Genomic DNA, 21981 nt, shown 5'->3' on the forward strand with positions numbered 1-21981 from the left:
TGAAACAACTGTCGCCATTCAAGATGCCTCTCAATGTGCGCCGTCTGTGGCCCAAGCCATGCTTGTTCCTTCACAATGAAATAGAGTCTGGGTACAAATAGCTGTCAGCCTAGATTTAGCTGAGATTCCTGCATTTCAGGGGGTTGGACTAGATGACTCCTGGGTCCCTTTCCCACTCTTATGATTCTCTGATTGGAGGGGAAATGTGGGGAGACGTAGGGTGTTGAAGCAAAGAGAGGGACGGAGGCGACTGGGGAATCCATCCAGGGCATGTAGAGGTGCAGGAAACTGGAGCCATTTCAGCTGCCCACCATGTCCTGGAGCCTAAAGACTTATGATAGCAAGTGAGGGAGGCTAGGCTTGTTTATTCAGAAGTGAGCCCGGTGGGGCAGACTCTCAGGGGAGTGTGTATGTCCTAAGCGCATTTCCTATTCCCTTGAACTTGGGGATTTACTTATGAGTAGACACGCTTGGGTGGGTGGCGAGGTCACATTTATAATTGAAACGCCATTCCCTCACCATATATATATATATATATATATTTGCTTTCGTAGATTTTCACGGGTATAGGAATGCAGGTTTTGGTGTCCTCGGGTGTCTTCCCGTGTAAAAGTTGGGGTGTCTAGGCGACGCTCTGTTCCAGTAACAAGAAGCCGAAAGCACCAGCCTGAAGATGACGAGTGAGACCTCGTCGAAACGTCGCCTAGACACCCCAACTTTTACACGGGAAGACACCCGAGGACACCAAAACCTGCATATATATATATATATATATATACACACACACACACACACATATATATATTATAATATATATATGGCGGCACGGCAGATGGTGACAGCAGTCATGAAATTAAAAGACCCCTGCTTCTTGGGAGGAAAGCAATGACAAACCTAGACAGCATCTTAAAAAGCAGAGACATCACCTTGCCAACAAAGCTCCGTATAGTTCAAGCTATGGTTTTCCCAGTAGTGATGTATGGAAGTGAGAGCTGGACCATCAAGAAGGCTGATTGCCGAAGAATGGATGCTTTTGAATTCTGGTGCTGGAGGAGACTCTGGAGAGTCCCATGGACTGCAAGAAGATCAAACCTCTCCATTCTGAAGGAAATCAGCCCTGAGTGCTCACTGGAAGGACAGATCCTGAAGCTGAGGCTCCAAGACTTTGGCCACCTCATGAGAAGAGAAGACTCCCTGGAAAAGACCCCGATGTTGGGAAAGATGGAGGGCACAAGGAGAAGGGGACGACGGAGGACGAGATGGTGGGACAGTGTTCTCAAAGCGACCAGCATGAGTCTGACCAAACTGCAGGAGGCAGTGGAAGACAGGAGTGCCTGGCGTGCTCTGGTCCAGGGGGTCACGAAGAATCGGACACGACTAAACAACTAAACAACAACAACATATATAGAGTCAGTGCCCATTGTTCCCCAGAGGCAGGGATATCCAACTCCCGATATACTGCTATCTACTCATAGTATAAAAAAAAACTGGCAATGATCTACCCGTTGGGGGAGGGAGAAGGAGATAACTGAGGGACCAGAGATCTACCAGTAACATCCCGTGATCCACCAGCAGATCATGATCTACCTCTTGGACATGCCTGTCCAGAGGGAAGCCACAAATGTGAAAGTGGCTGAATGCTAGTTTAGGTTTGGTGATTATGTATAATATGTACATTTGCGTGTGTGTGGAGCCTGTGGGTGGTGGAAAGAAGAAGCGTGTTCTGTGTTGGCAGTGGAGGGGCTGCAACAGAAAGAAACAGCCAGATGGAAAGATGCAAAAGGGTAGTGTACATGAAAGGGAAAGAATCGAGAGCTGGAGGCAGGCGCTTCTAGGCAGCTGCTGTTTTCGGGTGGGATTCCATCATAAACCGGCAAATTGAGGTTGCACAATGTCAGGGAACTGACATCGGAGCCAGAAGTGGAGGCAGGGCTCCCAAGCGATGCCGGAGAAGGGCCAAGCAGGGAGAGAGGGAGCTCATCGGCTGGGGAAGGAAATCAGCGTAACACCAGGGATAAAGGGGAGCGGTTGGGGGAATCGGAGAGGGGTCTCCAGGACTCTTCGCCGGAGACCAGCGGGGAGAGCACAGGTCCTCCGCTACCCACACCCACCCTGCGCAGAAGACTTCCGCGCAGGGAAAGTAGGCGTAGACTTGGCGTCAAAGAACTTCTTTGCTGGAAGAAGTTCAAGAAACGCCCACTGACGGATTCTGCTAGCGACTGAACAGCCACGAAGTGAAGGGCTGTCCAGCCAGGAAAGGTTTAACCAGGCCACCTAGCCAGGAGTGGCGGCAACTTACGCACGAGCAACCCCATATAACCATTACACACAATTATAGTTGGTTGGGAGGTCTTGTGCTTATGGGATTTTTTGCTGTAAGGGAAGTGATGGGGAAATGGATTCCAAGCATCGCGTGCTCTTGCACCCCCTTTCGGAGTAGCAGTCCTTAAGACTGTTTGGCTTTGGGCAGCTCAGCCCTAATAATCTGATTTACATCAATGGCAGAGTTTCCCCATTTCCACCCTCTTAGTGTTTTCACTCCCCATATGGTTCTACAAGAACCAAGCAGCCCACAATTTGCCCACATGAGCTGAGAGGGAAGGAAGCCCCCCAGCATCCCCCTCCAATATATTCCACTTTCGGGAATGCAAGTGATAAAGATGTCCATACGTTTCCTCCATAAATAAACAAAATGGATAGTTGCTGTTGGTATGGAGCCTATTGATACTGCTGCTACATGGAGAGGGGCACTCAAATCTACTCCGTCCCCCATCAGGGAAATGATAGTGCTATTCCTGAGAACACCCTTCCTACAGCCACCCAGCACACAGGTTTTTGCTTGAGGCTCGCTGGCCATCCCAGGATCAGCTATGGTGATGTGCGTCCCAAAACTACCAGGATTAATGCCAGTCAGGGGGATGTCTGAATTCTTACGTATTTTCGTATAATGCAAAAGGTCTCATACTTGCACATTGAGCTGCAGATGGGAGCTGGAGAGGGTGGGGCCAGAGGAGGCTGGACTAATTTGGGTGCTGGGCAGTTACTTTATAGGTTGCATTTTAGAAAGTGTCTGGGCAAGGGTTGGCAGTTCTCCACTGTTTGGTATATGGGAGGCCTCTGCGGAGATATCTGTTGATTTTCACTAGAAAACCAAAGTAGAGTGTGTGTTCGGCTTAGAGCCAAAAGAGAGACATGTTAGGGGTTTTTTTAGAATGTGAAAGGCAGTGGTGAAGAAGAGAGAGAACGGCAGATTGCAAGGGTCTGTTGAAGGAAAGTTTAATGGGTTCCAATAGTAGCCAGGGGAGATACCGTACCAAAAAAACCAAAACACCCCAAAACTGCCCCTTAGCCTTTGACGGTAGCCTGACATAGAAATTGAACAAGTGCTCCTACCACTTATTTCCAAGCCAGGGGAAAATTGAGCTTGTTAAATTTCTGGATGTCAGTCTCTGTTAAAGGCATTTAACCCTGACTGTAGCAAATTAACAGCCTTCTACACTCAGAAGCAAGTTGCATTGAGTTCAATGGGTCTTACTCCCAGCTGAGGGGATAGGATTGCAGCCTAAGCTGGAAATAGGGACACATAGCTGGGCTTCCATGGAACAGGCTTAGCTAGTTGTGGAATCTTCTGGAGTCCTTTAAGGAGAGACAATATATATCTCTTGCAAGGTACGATTTATGTGCAGGGTGTCCAGGAGGAGGTTGGGCTTAGAGAAGTGTCTTTAAGGTCCGAGGCAAGACTGAAGCCTGAGTGACCAATTTTCTAAGCAGGAATGGTCACTTGTTGTGGGAGGGGAGGGATCCTGACAAGTGAACAGCATCTGATCTGATAATTTACAGAGGGACTTGGGCAAAAAAAGAAGAAGTTGGGTTCCTGCCCCCAAGATCTTAAAAGTCAGTTACTGTATGTTGTCAGGGAGGAAACACTAAGAGAGCGTGTGTCCATTTGTTTTCATTTTGTGACACTTTGTCATTCCTCTTAGACTGAAATTGCTAATGAGGGGCAGAAAATAAGCCCGAGAATGAAGAAGCAGACGTTGAAGAGGCAGGCAGATAGAGGAGGTGCAGATGCTGGAAGCTCTATTGCCACCTCCAAGGATTCAGAAAAGGTAACAGGTTCAAGCAGCGGCCTGGAAAACTGTCAGCATATTTGTCTGTCCCCCTAACCCTTCCTCACCACCCAGAGGTAGTACCGTATGGTATCTAAGAACCCAGAAAGTTCCCTGTTCAGACCTCTTCTCTGCCCACACCTGCACAAAGGGCATGATAATATTACTAGCAAGACACTATCATCATCATCATCCTTCCATCCTCTCAGTGCATGGCATGGGCTTGCCTGAGAGATAACCTAGTGAAATGGCAGGGAGCTTAGGATTCTCTGTACCTCTAAAGGTAAAGGGACCCCTGACCATTAGGTCCATTTGTGACCGACTCTGGGGTTGCGGCACTCATCTCGCTTTATTGGCCAAGGGAGCCGGCGTACAGCTTCCGGGTCATGTGGCCAGCATAACTAAGCCGCTTCTGGCGAACCAGAGCAGCGCACAGAAACACCGTTTATCTTCCCACTGGAGCGGTACCTATTTATCTACTTGCACTTTGACATGCTTTCGAACTGCTAGGTTAGCAGGAGCAGGGACCGAGCAATGGGAGCTCACCCTGTCGCGGGGATTTGAACCGCCAACCTTCTGATCGGCAAGTCCTAGGCTCTGTGGTTTAACCCACAGCGCCACCCGCGTCCCACTCTGTACCTCTATTCAACAACAAATTAATAAAATAATATTTAAAACAGTATAATAAATTTAAAATTGGCAGCATTTTTACTAGTGCTACTTCTTTTAGAAGTATTCATATATCTTTTGTGCAAGTTTCTCAGTTGCACAGAGAATGTAAATACAGCTAAGTAGTCAATGCTGTTAAGGGTTAGGTGTGCTGAAGTCTGTTGAGGTCACTGGACTTGAGGTCACTCTGCATAAGACTAGCCTGCAAATCTTCCTTAGAGTGCTGAGAAAGAGAATGTCCAGAAGCTCCCATTTGAAAACATGAGTTTTGCCCTCATCTGTGACACAATTTGCTTCACTTTATACTGAAATGAAAGATTTCTTGCATTAAGCACTGATCTGAAAAAGAAATCTCTCAAGGGTCTGGTTACAGCAAGGGTTTGTTAAGTACATAAGGAGGAACGTAGAAGCTCCTTTATAGTGTGTCAGGCCGATGACATTCTTCATGCAGTATTGTCTATGTTGATTGACAGTGGTTCTTTAGAGTTTCAGATCGGGCTCTTTCCCTGTGAAAGTACAAAGGCTTGTTGGAAGAGTAATTAAATATGTAGTTGTGTACGCAGTTGCATGACTGCATGAGAGCCCTTGTGGATTAGGCTAAATACAAGACTTTGAGAAGTGCAAAAACGGTATAAATGCAGCAGCCTACTCTTGCTGTTGTCTCCAGTGTCTGGTATTCGGAGGTATACTGATGCTGAATATGGAGGTTCTATTTAGATATCATGGCTAATAGTTATTGGTTGACACCCTCCATCAATTTGTTCAACTTTTGTTTTTAAAGCCATTGTAAGCCAGTGGCCATCACCACATCTCAGCAGTGAATTCTATGTAATTTTTGTGAATGAGTGGTTTCTGTGAATGCAGGCAACAGCACACTCACATGTGTGCACAAACTCTGAGCCAGCTGTAGTTGACAGCCAGTGACACCTTAATTGCATATTTTCTATGAGCTCCTCAGCACCCTTATCTGGTGTGTTGAAAAATCCACACTGAAACAGCATGATTTCCAATCTTTAGACAAAGTATGCTTGCCTCATTCCTTCAAGATCTTGTTTTCCACCAGCTTTCGTGGCACACAAGCTGTGGGTGTGGCACAAATAACTAGCTAGGGAACAAGGTATGCCTCCTTTCCCTTGGCAATTCTTGCCAGGATGAGCCAGCGCCCTTTATGTCAGACAGATAAGATGCTCAGTGGCATTCGCCTCTTCTGTCCTGCTGCCACGTGGCTGGTTTAGAGCATCCTGTACTTGCACTCCAAGCTTAGCTGCACTGCTACTGTTTGGCTGTGTGTCAGAGAGAGAGAGAGAAAATGAATGTGAAATCTGGGAAAGGTCAGAGGCGGGGAGGAGGGTGACTCAGTCCTGTTCCTCCAGGCATCCTGGCCTCAAGGTGAAAAAGGTGCCCTGCTTATTGGTCTAGACGGCATGTGTGTGTGCACATGTGTGTTGATGGAAGCACCTGTCTAGCCTGCTCCCTGCCCTAGCTCTCCTTCTGCAAGCTGAAACATCCTTCTATAGTAGAGCAATGCTTGGCATGCTCATTCAGCACACTGGACATCTGCAATACACATGGGGAGCACTTGGTGCTCTAAATGGCAGGCCAGCCAACAAGTCAGGTCAGTTATGTAGTCATGAGAAGGACACCCAGGCACCTTTCTCGAAATTGCAGCTTTCTTTTCTTTTTTGCCATAAAACAAGTTTCTAGCCCTTATGTTTACAAGGAACAACACGTGGAGAATGTTCTGGCCCATCAACCAGCTTTCAAGATTTGGCCAATGAGAGACTTCAGAACAAAGTTGTGGGCAGTTGGCTTACATGTATACTTTTTTTGTATTGATTTACGAGGCCCTTTATTTCTCTCTTTCCCAGGCACTACAGAATTTCTAGCTGGGCAGGGTTCATGCTGGTGGCACATTGTTAAAGGAGGGGGTTGAGAGTTCAAAACACTTAGCAAATAGATTTAGAGTTGATAGGTTAATCACCAAAAGTTTTCATTGATTTCGTGAACTGAATCCAATATGAATTTGTAAGGGCAAAATGTTAATTGTGCAACTATTTTTTTTAAGACAGCGTTGGAGAACCACTGTGGACAATCACATACCATCATTGGAGGTCAGGTGGATCCGTCCCTGCTAGGAAGCAGCGGGACTTGCATTTGACACTGCATTTAAGCAGTGTTGGACACAAGCTCCCTTTGCAAGGGAACAATTGGGAGTGCACTTTTTAAGCCAGTGGTCTCTTGCAAGAGTCCTTGCATTTGGCACTATGTAAAATCAGCACCAAGTACAAATCCTGCTGTTTCCGTCAGTAATAGGATCCCTCCAGGAGCTCTTGTTTTAAGGGCATCTGTCAAGTTTTGTGAGTATGGTGTGTGTGTGTGTGTGTGCTGGTGGAGATGCTCTGGTATGCTACGATATTAAAGAATGAAGAAAACCTTAATAAATATGTCACCTATCTTCTAAGCTTGAGTGGTAGATGCTTACTTAATAAATCCTACATAATTTTACGTTTCTTTCAATATATCAGGAAGTCGCTTCTCTTGATAAGTCGCTTCAACTTGGTTGAAATTGCTCGATTAAAAGGCAGGTGTTTATCAACTAGCAGTTCTTTCGCTGATTGATAGCCAGCATTGTGTAGCCAGCAGGGGGGCGATGGAGGTGGCCCAGACAAAAAACAACAACCCCAGTCTGTTGATGAGATTGCTATAAATAAGAATAGGGGGATTTCTTCATGGGTTCTCCTGCTTTCACCTCACCCATTTTGGCTTTGGTCTCTGGTGGCGGCGGCAGAAGCAGCAACAAATATCACACTCCTTGCCCTGATAGGAACCTCCTCAGACACCCCTTCTCCTTACACGTTCAGACCTTGGCAGGAGTGGGTTTCTGTGTTTCTCCCTTTCCCTCCCTCCCTCTGCTCATATTATCCTGCAGCCCTTTTCTTCACCTCTGTCACCCATTCCTGAGACTAACTTGACTTGCCTGCGCTGTTGTAGGGGGCAGATGGTCTGTCGGAGCCCGAGGGCATCGCTCTCAAGCGCGTCGCTGTGGTGGAAGATTTCTTTGACATCATCTACTCGATGCATGTGGAGAGCTCGGCGGAGCCAGGCAAAGCACCCAAACATGCCGGGCAGAAGAAGACCTACCGGGCGGTGAGATTCCTGTCTTTGTACTACTGACAGAGGCCCCCAATGGGCCAGTAGCCACATCTCACTATGCCCCCCTTTTCACACACACAGAGGGGGGCTGACTAGGGAACAGGCTCCTGCATGTGAGAAGGACTGGCTAAGAGGGATCAGAGTGGGCATCAGTGGAAGCAGGGTGGGGGGAGAGGAGATGGCCATGGCAGATGTGCTTAGAGAAGGGAGGGGCCAGGCATGAGAGGCAAGGCACAGGGAAGGCAGTGACCAGCCATGCAGGATGGAAAGGAAATGCTTCTTAAACAAAGGAAGGACTTCGCCACTCAGCGCATGCTCAGCCTATGGAACGTCTTGCCACAGCTTAGCAATACTTAAGAGATATATAATGTTTCCTGAGCGCTCAAAGGTGTTTCACGGGCATTGTCTCGGGTCCTTACAACAGCCCTGTGATGTAGATCATCATCATCAGTAGTATTAAAGCAATACGGCGAATGGAATTGGGTAGGAGGCCGAAGCTGGAAAGATGGTAGATTGCCTAAGACCGCCTCATGCATTTATGGTGGTCTTTTGCAGCTCATACACTGCTCTGGCTCTGCTGTAATGGATTTTGTGATAGGTTATTAGCATAAACGGCTTTAAAAAGAATTAGGACAAATGCTAAAGAGGCCTAGTAGCTCTTGGGCTACTGTGATAACCATACATGCAAACTTCATATTCTGAGACAGGGAGGGTATTTTGAGGCAGGCCAGGTATGTTTTTTCTGCCTCACATTTGGTGTTGTCTGTAGAATTCAGCATGCTGGTTGCTGGTTTGTTTGTTTTTTAAAAAGCAGGTGTCTAGTCCTCAGTGCTGCAGACCTAGCTTAGATCTGAATGTGTGATCATGGTATCTTCTCAGAAGCTCAGAAGTTGAGCACACATCTGGAACGAAGAAGGTTCCAGTCTTCTTAAGCCAGAAATCAGAAGGCAGGACGTCAAAAACTCTTAGCTAACTTTTTGCCCTTCCCCTTCATAAGCAGAAGAAGATGATGGCATCCCCAGAATAAGCAAATGCATATAGATTGGCTTGAGGTTTTAAAAGTTATTTTTATTAAATGCAAAATTAAGCATAAACAGAATCACCACAGGTTAGAAATATTGAAACAGAGACAAAAAGGGGGCCAGATACATCAGTAATATATTCCAAACTTTTGGTATGATGGAAATAATAACAAATCTATAGAACTAAAAACACCACTAAGATGGGAATAGATTGGCTTAATTGACATTATTTATTCAAGATGCAGAATTCAGTTTTCCTTGGCCCAGACGGTTAGTTTTCCTAGGACATACAGTCCTCCGCATTGCCATCTCCTACTGCTTGCAGAATCTCCCAGAGGTTCCAGCAGGATGCTGACTAGAGGGACAGGCGGCCCCGTTGTGCACATTAAAATTATACGCCAAGCAAATTTGGACAACAGATTGGGAGAATCCAGCAGTTGTCATGCCCATACTCCTAAAATGAATGTTTCATTTAAATTTTGATGTAACATTTTATGCTTGCTTCTCGGCTTTCATTGCTAAATGCTCCTGTGTGGTCTATACATTTATGTTATTCATTGAAGTATTTATCAAATTGAGTGACTGTTATTCAATTGAATGAATGTTATTTATTCAGTTGTTATCATTAGTAATAACACATGCTTCCCTGTCTCTTCCCATGTAACATGCTCAATCTCTTTCCATATATCCCTATTTCAGTCACATTAGCTAGACTGGGGATGAATTGGCCCCCAGGGTCTTGCTAGTAGGAGAACATCGGGGCAGCTTCTGCCTCTTTCTTTACTTGGGGCCTACAATCTCTTGCCTAATTCTTGCTGCTCTGTTTATTCCTGGGGCACCGAGCAACTGAATGCAGCAAGCGAGGCGTTCCGAGGGCTGCACAGCTTGCAGCTTCTGCACTGTGGTTTCCTGTGACATTTGGATTTCTGCTTGAAAAATTGCAAGGCAGCCATGGCCCCCCCTACCTCTGCCAGCAATTTGGTTGCTGCTGGAGATCCAGGGGGCTAAATGTGCAGCTGAAGACTCAGCTTCTCTCTCTCTCTCTCTCTCTCTCTCTCTCTCTCTCTCTCTCTCTCTCTCTCACCTCTTCACCAGAGCCCATCCTCCATGGGGCACATGGCTGCCTGACTTCCTGCAATGCAGGCCTGTCCCTCCCTTCCCCAGCTGGGCTCTGTTTGCCTCTGGCATATTTCCCAGGGAGCAAAGAGCTCCTGTTCATATTCCCTGTCCCCTAACAGCGGCTGCAGGTTGGGCAACCTGGAGGCCCCCCCTGTCGTTGCCTCTGCGCGCAGCCAGCAAAGCTATTGTCTGTGCCGATTTTCTCTGCCTATCGGCGGATGACCTCTCCATAATGGAAGAGGGCAAGGCCACCAGTACAACTACAATTCAGGAAACTTTCTGCTTGTTTCGACAGTGGACAGCTCTGGCCCTCCCCCAATTCCTTCAATTTGGCTCCGGGGAGTGCTAATCTATGCCTTCCACAGCCTCAGGGGAGCAGGCTGGATCTGCCTGCTTTTCTCAGGCCAGAAAAGCTGCAGCTCTGCTGCGCTCCACCCCTCTGCTTGAGCTGATCTCATCACATTAGCAGGCCTGTATCCCCTCCTGACCTGGGAGGGCTCTGAGCCATCTTCCCTTTCTGGTGCCCCCATTGGGGATGCCGCACTGGACCAGAATTAATATTGAGATGCTAGATTCAGGGGTGAACCCTGTCTCGGTGGTGCTTGCCCGCCCCAGCACTGTGTCTCTGGGTTGAACGACTTCAGAATGCAGGTGAGGGTCCACGTGATAAAATGAGACCCCATACCAAAATGGTAAAATTAAATTCAAAAGTACCCTGAACATAAAAAAGCTAGGGGAGATTTTTAAAAAGGCCTAGCCTTCTATGCAGTAGGCTACATTTGTGCATATAGGGATTTTCTTGGCAGAGGGAGCGTTTGGTGTGAGTTCCTACCTGCAGTCTGAAGTGGCACACCCCAAGACGCAGGTTTACTACCTCTGTGAGAACTAGGCCAGATTCAGCAGAGAGTTCGTCTTTGTCTTCCACTTCCAGAGGGCAGCCAATCAGGTTGATAATTTGGAGCTGGAGGTAATTCTCTGCTTGCTTAGGTAGGCTATCAGAAATAAATTAGCTGACTGTTTGCAAGAAAGGGCCCCATGGGGACTGGCAGAGTGCTGCAGTCTGGTGTCCCTAATATGGGGAAGTGCAAGAAAGGTACTTCTTCAAAAGAAATTAAAGAGGTGGCAGAGAAATCATTGTACTACATAGCCTCAGGAGTGGGCTCTGTAACTGGTACATAAACTCAGTGAACGTAACCCTTCATCACGCAATCCAGCTTCCTCCTGCATAGGATGACACTTAACTCTGCGCTTAGTTTCTGAAAGGGTCCAGAGTGGCCACTTAAGCCCCATCACAGATTTGCATAAATTAGCATATATAACAGTTTACAAACGTATTTGCTAATTTATAAGTAAAGGTGCATTATGTACTGTTTGGGTTCTATCCAAAGTAGTGCTGAGTAATGCATCCCATCGGCACAATGATTTCTGCTTGTACAATGTTGGGACTTCCCTGCTCTCCTCCCCTCCCCACCCTCAAATTTGTTCTAGGGGTTCAATCTATTCCTGAGTTTTCAAAACATTCACAGTGCAGGGGACTCTCTGCCTTCTAATCCATGCAAGGAATCTCAAGGCCTGGCAGAAATCTCAAATCAGTGCAGATTTGGACACATTGGGGGGGGGGTTGTACAAAAGGAAATCCTTGCACTGACAGAACACCTTAGTTGGATACCAACTTGTGGAATAATAGCTGATGACTAGAAATACAGTACATCTCACCGCAGTGGGGAAAACATGATCTGCGATCCTGCTTAGTCGGCTGTCCAGGTATTAACTGATGACCAGCAATTTCAAGCCCCCTATTCTTATGGTTGTTTATCTTTAAACTGCCTTGGACTAGACAGCCTTTCAAGTCTAGGACTCATTGAAACAGACTGCCCACTGTAAGGGGGCCATCCTAGGACTCAGAAGACCACCTAGAGTCATGATCTCCAGTCTGGAAGCCCCATCACTTAATTCCAGCAAGCATTCTGAAGAAGAAGAAGAAGAAGAGTTTGGATTTGATATCCCGCCTTTCACTCCCTTTAAGGAGTCTCAAAGCGGCTAACATTCTCCTTTCCCTTCCTCCCCCACAACAAACTCTCTGTGGGGTGTGTGGGGCTGAGAGACTGCAGAGAAATGTGACTGGCCCAAGGTCACCCAGCAGCTGCATGTGGAGGAGTGGAGACGCGAACCCCGTTCCCCAGATAACGAGACTACCACTCTTCACCACTACACCACACTGGCTCTTTGAGCATGGCATTCTGCACATGCTCAAAGGCAGCAAGCAGTTCTGCACCTGTTCTAGGACTCAGCCCTGGAACTGAAAATCGTTTTGGGCCTGAGCCATTCTTAGATCTGTCTGTCCCCATACCTGAGCAGGTATTTCAGGACAGCGGTATTCTCACCACAAACAGCTCTTAGTCCGCACTAAGGAACTATCTTCCTAAATGAGATCACAACATGAAAGTGGCAACGTTTGTAGTACTGCTTCAGAACCACCAGGGGTAACTTCCCACCTGCTTTCCAGATATGGCCATGTTGTAGACAGGTAGCAGCGGAGGAAGAGTTATTAATATGGCAGCTAGAGGAGCTAGCAGTTATCAGTTGCTTGCTTACCAGTTCACTGAGTTTACCAAGACTGAGTTGGGACACATTAAAGAAAGACCATTGCTGTCATTCCCTGCTTCAGGTGGTTGAGATTCCTGTGGAAACCCTGTGGGATTTCATCAGGCCAGGGGCATGAGGTGCATGAAGTGGTGGACTTGAACCTGAGGGTTCTGGTTTCAGATTGCCCCCCTGCCCCCAGGCATGAGGCTCAGTGTGAATGAGTTTGGTCTGCACTTTCTCTCAGCCAAACCTACATCACAGGGTTGTCAGGAGGCTAAGAATAGGGTGTATCCTTATCTACTAAGCCAGGCTGCTTGGAAGAAGGGGGTATATAAACATGTTGAAGTAATTAATAGCAGATTTGGTAGGTTGAGCTTCATGCCAAGGGTGTAAGGGTCGATTCATACACCAACTCTACTTTCTCTCTTTTCCTAGCACGTGAGTGGCTGACACCCAGCAAGAAAAGTGTGCTAATGAGCTGGAAACTGGAGAGTTTCAGCCAAAGCAACTATTGTGGTCTGTTGTCGTTATTATTTTTTCTGATAATGGAAGCTGCTACAGGCTACCGCCCAAGTAAGCCAAATCCCAGCTGCTACCACATTGCTCTCAAAAACAGGTTGCTCTTCTGCAAGGGGGGAAAGAGAAGATGCAAGTGGCAGAAAGCAGCGTGTGAATTTGCTCAGATCTCCACATTTGGGATCAGAAGAGTTCGGGGTTGTTTTTGTCCTCCTCCTCCAGATCAGGATGGCTTCCCCAACGGCTCATGAAACTCACTGCTGCTTTTGCCACACTTTCAACTAAAAAATGGAAGGAGCAAGATGAGGCACAGCTGGGATGCAGTTTTCAGCTCATTTTCCGATTAGCCAAGCAGCCTCCTCTGAATTGCATCCCTTCTTTGGGCAGCTCCTGAAAGGGGAATTGCTGACAAATGACTCCTGGGGTCCTTGAGAGAAGAAGGTGAGGCAGGGTGGCCACTCAGCCAAAACCTTGGCAAGTGCTTAGGGAACAACCCTCTTAGCATCTCCAAAGCAGTGTGGGACCAGGTCGCCCCCCCCCTTGCTCTTTGCCCTGCTGCTTCCTAGCCTGCCAGCAAAAATTGGGTTGTGCTGCCACTTAGTGGAGATAGGTATCTTTATTATTTTTTTCAAAGAAAAATCCAGGGTGCCTAGTCTCTTTGAAAAAAATCACACTTTTAAAATCACAGGATTTTTTTTTTTTTTTTAGTTCTTCTCTCTCTTCTAGAAAGGTTCAGGCCTCTTTTCCTTCTCTGTTTTGATTTTTAAGAGTGATCTCATGTGATATGTGTCCTAAAGTTCTTTTCATTTTTAAAAAAAAACACATACAGTGGTACCTCGGGTTACATACGCTTCAGGCTACATACTCTTCAGGTTACAGACTCCGCTAACCCAGAAATAGTACTTCAGGTTAAGAACTTTGCTTCAGGATGAGAACAGAAATTGTGCCGCGGCGACGCAGCAGCAGTAGGAGACCCCATTAGCTAAAGTGGTGCTTCAGGTTAAGAACAGTTTCAGGTTAAGAACAGACCTCCGGAATGAATTAAGTACTTAACCCGAGGTACCACTGTACACAAATATGTTTATCTCAGCACACAAACTGAAATGGGTTAATTGCAACAGGAAACAGAGGGTGTTTTCTCCAGTGTTGCTAAGAATGTTTAGTCTCTAATATGACTTTCTCCCTACTCCTCCTCTCCATGCCACCTTTTTTTTAAACTTAGCAATATGGTTAATGCCACAGCTATTTATTTATTTGAATAACATCCCATCCTATAATGTAGCTATTTAATCTGAAAGAGGATCTTCATATTTTTTTTGGATCCTGAGAAGAGACACAAACTTAATGATACACATTGTCATGTGCTCTTGCCCAATTTTGCCACAGAGAAAAAGGCCATTATCTGAGCTCTCCTGCCGGAGGCATGGTTCTCCTACTATGAAAAATGAGGCCCGTTGTGTGTGTTTTTGTAAGGCTGCAGTTCAGATCATATAAGTCTGTTTTACAGTGAGACAAAGAGTGAGGCCACTGGTGTGTTTAGGCCTGTGTTCTCTCCTTTGCCTAACAGCCGCTCTTCAGGTTTTCCTTTATACCTGAGAACCTTTTAGCTGAAGGTGCCAGAACGTGTAGCCCCTTCCTAAAGTAAAATCTGTCTTTCTTCCCTATTACCTGGCTTGAAAATATGAAGCGTACTTGAATATGATCTTTGAAGCTGCCTTAACATGTGAAGCATACTTATTTATTTACATTGTTTGTATGCTGTTAGCAATTAGCAATGTCTCCTGGGCGGCAAACAGTAAAAGTAAAAAACAAACAAACCTAACAACAGCAAGCCGAGTAAATATATTTAGAACCAGGGTGTGAGAGTACGACAGTGTTCAGGCCAACTTTACATTTTACATCATTATTTGTGTTGATATTTTAAAATTGCAAACCACCTTGGGTCCCTTGTCAGAAAGGTATATAAGTGCAATAAATAAATTATGTCCACATGCCTAATGCATGATGTTGTTGTGCAGAAACAGGGAATACTGGCATAGGGCAGGATTCGCTTAACCAGCCCTGTCAGTGGAAATGGAAGCTCAGCGACCTGCGCAACAGGGCTCCTCCCCCCATGTGCCCCTTGAAATTGGCTTGGGGGGCAGCGGTCATGAGAACCCACAGGGGGAAGAGAGGAGGTTCCGTTCCGCCTGGCAGGCTGCAGTGCTTGCGCAGATGAAACGACTGGAAGAGCGTGATGTTGAATTCCACTCCTGGACTTAAACCTCTTTTATTTTTTTGTTTTTTTATAGAATATTTATTAAGATTTTACAAAGACATAAATACAAAAATCCATAAAAAATAAAAAATACAAATACAAAATACAAAAAACGAATAGATAAGAAAGAATTAAAAACAAATCCATTTTTTATAACTTTAAACTCATTAGCTTGTTTCCTTGACCTCCTCACACCTCCCCTTTTTGTATTCCCATTTACATAATCAAATCAGCAAATCCTTACCCTCTTTATTTATCTTAACTCTATATCTTAACATATTATAACTCTATATTTTCATCCATTATCAATTCATTTTTGCATATTCTTGTTAACTTTGTTGCTAATGCCACTTATTTTCAATCCAACATCATTTTAACATTCATTAATTTTACAGTGTTTCTGCAGATAGTCTTTAAATTTCTTCCAATCTTCTTCCACCAACTCTTCTCCCAGGTCTCGGATTCTGCCAGTCATTTCCGCCAGTTCCATATAGTCCATCACCTTCATCTGCCACTCTTCCAGGGTGGGTAGATCTTGTGTCTTCCAATACTTTGCAATAAGTATTCTTTCTGCTGTTGTTGCATTAAACCTCTTTTAAGCAACAGTGGATGGAAATTGATTGGCAGTAAGTTCAGGACTGGCACACCACAGATGTGGAATTGATTACCCTCAGAGGTGGAGGTGGCTTCTGTCTGAGGTGGCTTTTAAAAACATCCTGAAGGTCCCAGGCCACAGAGAGGTTAGGCTGGCCTCAACTAGAGCCAGGGCTTTTTCGGCTGTGGCTCCGATCTGGTGGAATGCTCTGTCACAAGCGACTAGGGCCCTGCGGGGCTTGACATCTTTCCGCAGGGACTGCAAGACGGAGCTGTTCTGCCAGGCCTTTGGTCGGGGTTCAGTCTGACTCCCTCTCCTTTCATAAGAACTTGCATGAAAGTGGCCTCCCAATTTTTCTCACAGGCCCATATAAGTTCAGCACAAACAGTTGGGCCTGGTGAGCATTTAAGGTCCCCAACCCTAATCTGCGGGTTGCCATCCGATTGGATTTTATTCTGATCCTGATCTGATTTGAGGGTGTATTTTAATTGATTGTCTGATTTTATGTTAATGTGTTATACATTTGATGTTAGCCGCTCTGAGCCCGGCTTCGGCTGGGGAGGGCGGGATATAAATAAATATTATTATTATTATTATTATTATTATTATTATTATTATTATTATTATTATTATACGAATTGGTGGAGTGGCAAGGGTGGTAAATGACCATTAGTTGTGAGGGATAAATGAAGCCTCCATGTTCAGAGGCAGTGTATGCCTGACTATCAGATGCTGAGGGCAGGCAAGAAGGGGGTGACTATTTCTGTTTTGCTGTGCCCTTATGTTTCACGGGGCATCTGGTGGGCCGCTCCACTCCTGGAGCTAGTCCTGGACTAAACGGATCCTCGGCCTGATCTCTTATGCTTTTGTTTGTGAAATCAGACAAAGAGACCCTTCTTCCAAGGCTTTGTTCTTGACATTGCTGATTTCTTTTCCAGAACGTGATCTCAGACAGTTCATGCGGTTCTGTGTTTTCAAATGTGCTAAAACCTTGGTTTGCTGCTGAGACACGAAATGCCCCACGCTTCTGTCATGGGACTCGCTGGCATTCGCAGCAGCACAATGAGGCCACTTTGGCAGGGAATCAGGAGGGGGAAACTGAAAAGGCCTTTCTAACCCCACAACGTGTGTGCCTGGGAAGGGCCAGAGCTCAGTCTTGTAGAGCACACGCCTTGAGCATCCAGGGTCCCATGTTCAGACTCCCTAGGTTGCAAAGAGCTCAGGTAGTGGGATTGGGAATTGCCACCTTGTTTGAAGCACTGGAGAACAGCTGCCAGTGAGTTATAGGAGACAATACTGGGCTCCACAGAGACAATATATATATATTTTTATAAGATATTTATTAACATTTTCAGAAGTTTATATAACATAAAAATCACAAAAATCAAAAAGAAAAAAAAATAGACAAAAAGACATACAAAAAACCAAAAACCACATGTATAACTTCATTCCCTTATGTTCATAAAACTTGCTTTCCCGGCCTCCTCATACCTCTCCTTACTGCATTCCAATCTCTAATTAATTCTCTTCAACAAATCCTTCCCTTAATTTCATTTAAGTTTTTAGGCTTTCTTTTCATATTACATAATAATTATAGCTAGCAACCCCTTAAAATCAGAATCAACATCGTCTTAACAATCAACAATTTTACAGTATTTCTTAAGATAGTCTTTAAATTTCTTCCAATCTCCTTCCGCCGTCTCTTTCCCCTGGTCTCGGATTCTGCCGGTCATCTCTGCCAGTCCCATATAGTCTATAACTTTCATCTGCCATTCTTCCACGGTGGGTAGTTCTTTTGTTTTCCAATACTTTGCTCCACAGAGACGATCTAAGGCAGCTTCCTACATGATCCCGGTTCAGTCCAGTCCAGTCATGACTTTGCTTAATGGCCTTGGGTGCAAGTTGCTGCCCCTTTGGTCACGCTTCTCTACCTGTAAAATGAGGATAGATGGAAGCATCAGGAACCTTATATGATTCCGGTGAGCACTGGAAGAGTTGTGAATTTCTTACTGATGGTAAATATATTCTATAACAATAGCAACAGAAGCAGAAGATGTCTGTTTTCAGGGCTTTGTGCTGGCACCGGAGGTTAGACTAAGCCTGGCACTCTTGCCACAACCATAGTTAATCAGTTTTGGAAATATTACAATGGACCAAATGCAGAAAGAACAGGAATGGCACAGAACAGCCTCTGGCCAATCGAGCAGCTTCCGCGAGGCTACTCTGGGCAGTAAAGACTTTGAGCATGCTCATGCTCAAAACCTGCTCTCCAGTCTTTCATGAAAAGCTATGGTAAGAGTATCACAAAGTACTTGGGTGTAGGTACTGGGCACCACAGTTCAAGAAGGACACGGACAAACTGGAACGTGTCCAGAGGAGGGCAACCAAAATGGTCAAAGGCCTGGAAACGATGCCTTATGAAGAACGGCTAAGGGAGCTGGGCAGGTTTAGCCTGGAGAAGAGGAGGTTGAGGGGTGATATGATAGCCATGTTCAAATATATAAAAGGATGTCACATAGAGGAGGGAGAAAGGTTGTTTTCTGCTGCTCCAGAGAAGCAGACACGGAGCAATGGTTCCAAACTACAAGAAAAAAGATTCCACCTAAACATTAGGAAGAATTCCTGACAGTAAGAGCTGTTCAACAGTGGAATTTGCTGCCAAGGAGTGCGGTGGAGTCTCCTTCTTTGGAGGTCTTTAAGCAGAGGCTTGACAACCATATGTCAGGAGTGCTCTGATGGTGTTTCCTGCTTGGCAGGGGGTTGGACTCGATGGCCCTTGTGGTCTCTTCCAACTCTATGATTCTATGATTCTATGATTCTAGGTCCTGGGAATGACTATGGTGCTTCCATTTTTAAAATCAGCATGTTCGAACTGTTGATGCTGATGTGATGCTTGTTCTTCTATAGTTCTTCAGACATTTAACTGCACAAAACCTAGCATAGATTTGGGCCCTGGAAATGTCAACCTTATCTATCTATCTATCTATCTATCTATCTATCTATCTATCTATCTATCTATCATCTATCTATCATCTGTCTATCTATCATCTATCTATCATCTATCTATCTATCTATCTATCTATCTATCTATCTATCTATCTATCTATCATCTATATCTATCTATCTATCATCTATCTATCTATCATCTATCTATCATCTATCTATCTATCATCTATCTATCATCTATCTATCTATCTATCTATCATCTATCTATCTATCTATCTATCTATCTATCTATCTATCTATCATCTATCATCTATCTATCATCATCTATCTATCTCTGTCATCTATCTAAGTTTATTTACATCTTGATTTTTTAAAAAGCCCTCTAAGTGGTTTACAAAAATACAAAATAAAGCGTTAACATTCTTCAGATGCCACCACAGAAATAATGGAAGCCAGCCAGATTTTTCAGAATTTCATATTCTAACTATCACGTTGGCAGAGGGGCAGTTGAAAATATGTCAATTTTATTTTGAGCATGGACTTTTTTGCTTCTTTCTCACAAAATTAGGATTTCCTTATTGAGGTTTGTTTGTGGTGGCTTTGTTTTTTTGGGTAGAGTGCAAATAACCCTGCCTATTGTTAATATTTGTTAAAGTGTTATCAGTTCCCTGCAGAAAGCATGCTGTCATTGTTAGCCATAACCTTGGTAGGGAGAATAATGGATTGTTCTTGGAAGGGTGAGTAGGTTGAAATGATGAGAGAAATAAATAAATTTGAACTGGTTCCCCTGTTCTGAGACTTTCTAAGCAGTTGCAGATATTGGGCCTGAAGAAGTGCTGGGTATTTGGGAAGTGGCAATTGGATACCTGTACCCTGAACGGGATCTTACAAAAGTAAGGTTTGCAAAAGTGGTTAAAGAACAGAGAGCCATTGGGTCTCGGTACAACCTCTTGCTGTCACAGCTGCTATGACTTCCACACTTACCATTTACAGGCAGTGTTGTATTTGGTGTTGCTTGAGAATTCTAAGAACCTCCCAAAATAAGGACAGATTTGAAACCAGTTGGTTAAAGTAAGCGCCGTTTTGTATCTTGATTCAAAATGATAACCAACTCTAACCAAACGTAGATGAAAACCTGGTCCTTGATCTCAGGAATCATCATGCGAAATTTGATCATGATATCTTAAGAGGTGGTCAAATGTACAGCGAACAAACAACTTTCCAAAATATAAGTACAGATTATTATTATTTATATTGTGCATTTCTACAGAAACTGTCCTCAAGGCAGCTAATGACAGAATTACAAATAAAACAGTATATCATTCAAACAGTAGCAATGAAAATGTAAAAGAGATAGTCTAAAAGCATGCTGGAAATTTGTGGGCAGTGACACCGCCCCGTCCTGCCAGAGACTGTTCCAAAGTCTGGGGGCTGCAGCTGAGAAGGTCCTCACACCCCAGAGGGGAAGTAGCCATGGAGGAGAGCCTTTGAAGTGGAATGGGGTTCTCAGGCAGGATCATGCTGGGGGAGGTGGTTCTGCAGATACCTTGATCTAAGGCCATTCAGCGCTTTAAAGGCTGAAGCCAGCATCTTGCATTTATATCACACCAGCAGTGTGCATGGTGCTGTACAGCTGGGCACTGAAGCGAAGGAGCATTCTGTTTTCTCCGTCAGTGAAGGCCAGGTTCTGGAATATGGCTGGGTTTTGCTGGAGGGACCAGCGAAACCCACAGTGGTGGTGGGGGACACCCGTAGCAGCAGTGGGGCTGCCCATGGCAAAGGAGGCAGCGGTGTGTGCGTTCCTGTGACAGCGCCGTGACTTGCTCACGGAGGCAGGGACATGGCAGGGACAAGTGGTGTCCTCTTCAGGTCCAGATCTACTGCCTAAAGCGACTGTCTCACCTCATCTCATGGGCCTGGGAGGGACCAGGAATGAAATAATATTAGTTCTGGAAGGACAGTCAGCATCATCAAGCCTATCTCCTGCACCTACCTAAAATGTCTTTGTTAGGTAAAGCTGGGAATGTTCATTTTCCTCCCCAGTGACAGAGCTCCCTGGGAACAGCCTTAGGAAATAGATCAGTGAGTGCTTCTTCTCTTTAGCCTGGAGAAGAGAGGATTGAGGGGGTGACATGATAGCTGTCTTCAAATATTTGAAGGGCTGTCATGCAGAAGAAGGAGCAGACTTGTTCTCCGTTGCTCTGGGGGGCAGGAGTAGAACTAACAGAAAGCAATGCCAGGGAAGCAGAATTTGGTAAACTTTAAGGGGACTGTCTAACCAGGCATGGGGAACCTTTTTCAGCTCAAGGGCCACTTTCCCTTCCAGGTAACCTTCTGGAGGCCACCTCCCAGAGGTGGGTGGGGCCAGATGCAAAAAAAAAAAGGGGGGACAAGCGTAATTTTTACCTTTGTACAGTTGGCTAGTTTCTACATGTTTTACTCCTCCCTGTAAGTCACTCTGAGACATATAATGAAAAGCAGAATATGCATTTCTTAAATACCGTATTTTTCGCTCTATAGGACTCGCCCAACCATAGGACGCACCTTGTTTTAGAGGGGGAGAACAAGAAAAAAATAAATCTCCCCCTCTCTGCTCAGCGCCCCTTCAGCGAAGCGGCAGGAGAAACGGAGCTCCTTCCATTTCTGGAAGGAGCTTCACTGAAGGGGCGCTGCCCAGCTTTCCCTCTCTGCTGAAGCCGGGAGAGTCTTGCTCTCCTGGCTTCAGCAAAAGGAACCCGAAGCCTTTGGAGCACAGTGCGAGGTCCCGCTGCACTCCGAAGGCTTCAGGTGGCTATCCCTGACGCACCCACCCCTCTCGCTCTCCAGGCTTCAGCGAAAGCAACGCATAGCCTCTGGAGCGCGGAGGGAGCGCTCCTTCTGTGCTTTGGAAGCTTCACGTTGCTATCGCTGAAGCCAAGGAGCCTGTATTCGCTCCATAGGACGCACACACATTTCCGCTTAATTTTTGGAGGGGGGAAAGTGCGTCCTATAGAGTGAAAAATACGGTAA

At 45.5% G+C, this 21981-nt stretch overlaps 1 protein-coding gene across 5 annotated transcripts in view; it reads left to right on the plus strand.

Annotated features, from left to right (window-relative positions):
• Positions 1 to 21981, plus strand: part of NOL4L (nucleolar protein 4 like) — a 137306-nt gene that overhangs the window by 38563 nt on the left and 76762 nt on the right. For 2 of the 5 annotated variants that reach the window (XM_083744268.1, XM_083744271.1), the window contains exons 2-3: positions 3984 to 4109; positions 7770 to 7925. In XM_083744268.1, the coding sequence (XP_083600394.1) occupies positions 3984 to 4109; positions 7770 to 7925 (282 nt within the window). Of the gene's footprint in view, positions 1 to 187; positions 345 to 3983; positions 4110 to 7769; positions 7926 to 21981 lie in introns of those variants that run through there. The other 3 variants (XM_083744270.1, XM_083744269.1, XM_083744272.1) reach the window with 2 other exon arrangements.

This window comes from Podarcis gaigeae (assembly GCF_964106915.1).
Source record: "Podarcis gaigeae genome assembly, chromosome: 6".
Classification (NCBI taxonomy): Eukaryota; Metazoa; Chordata; class Lepidosauria; order Squamata; family Lacertidae; genus Podarcis; species Podarcis gaigeae.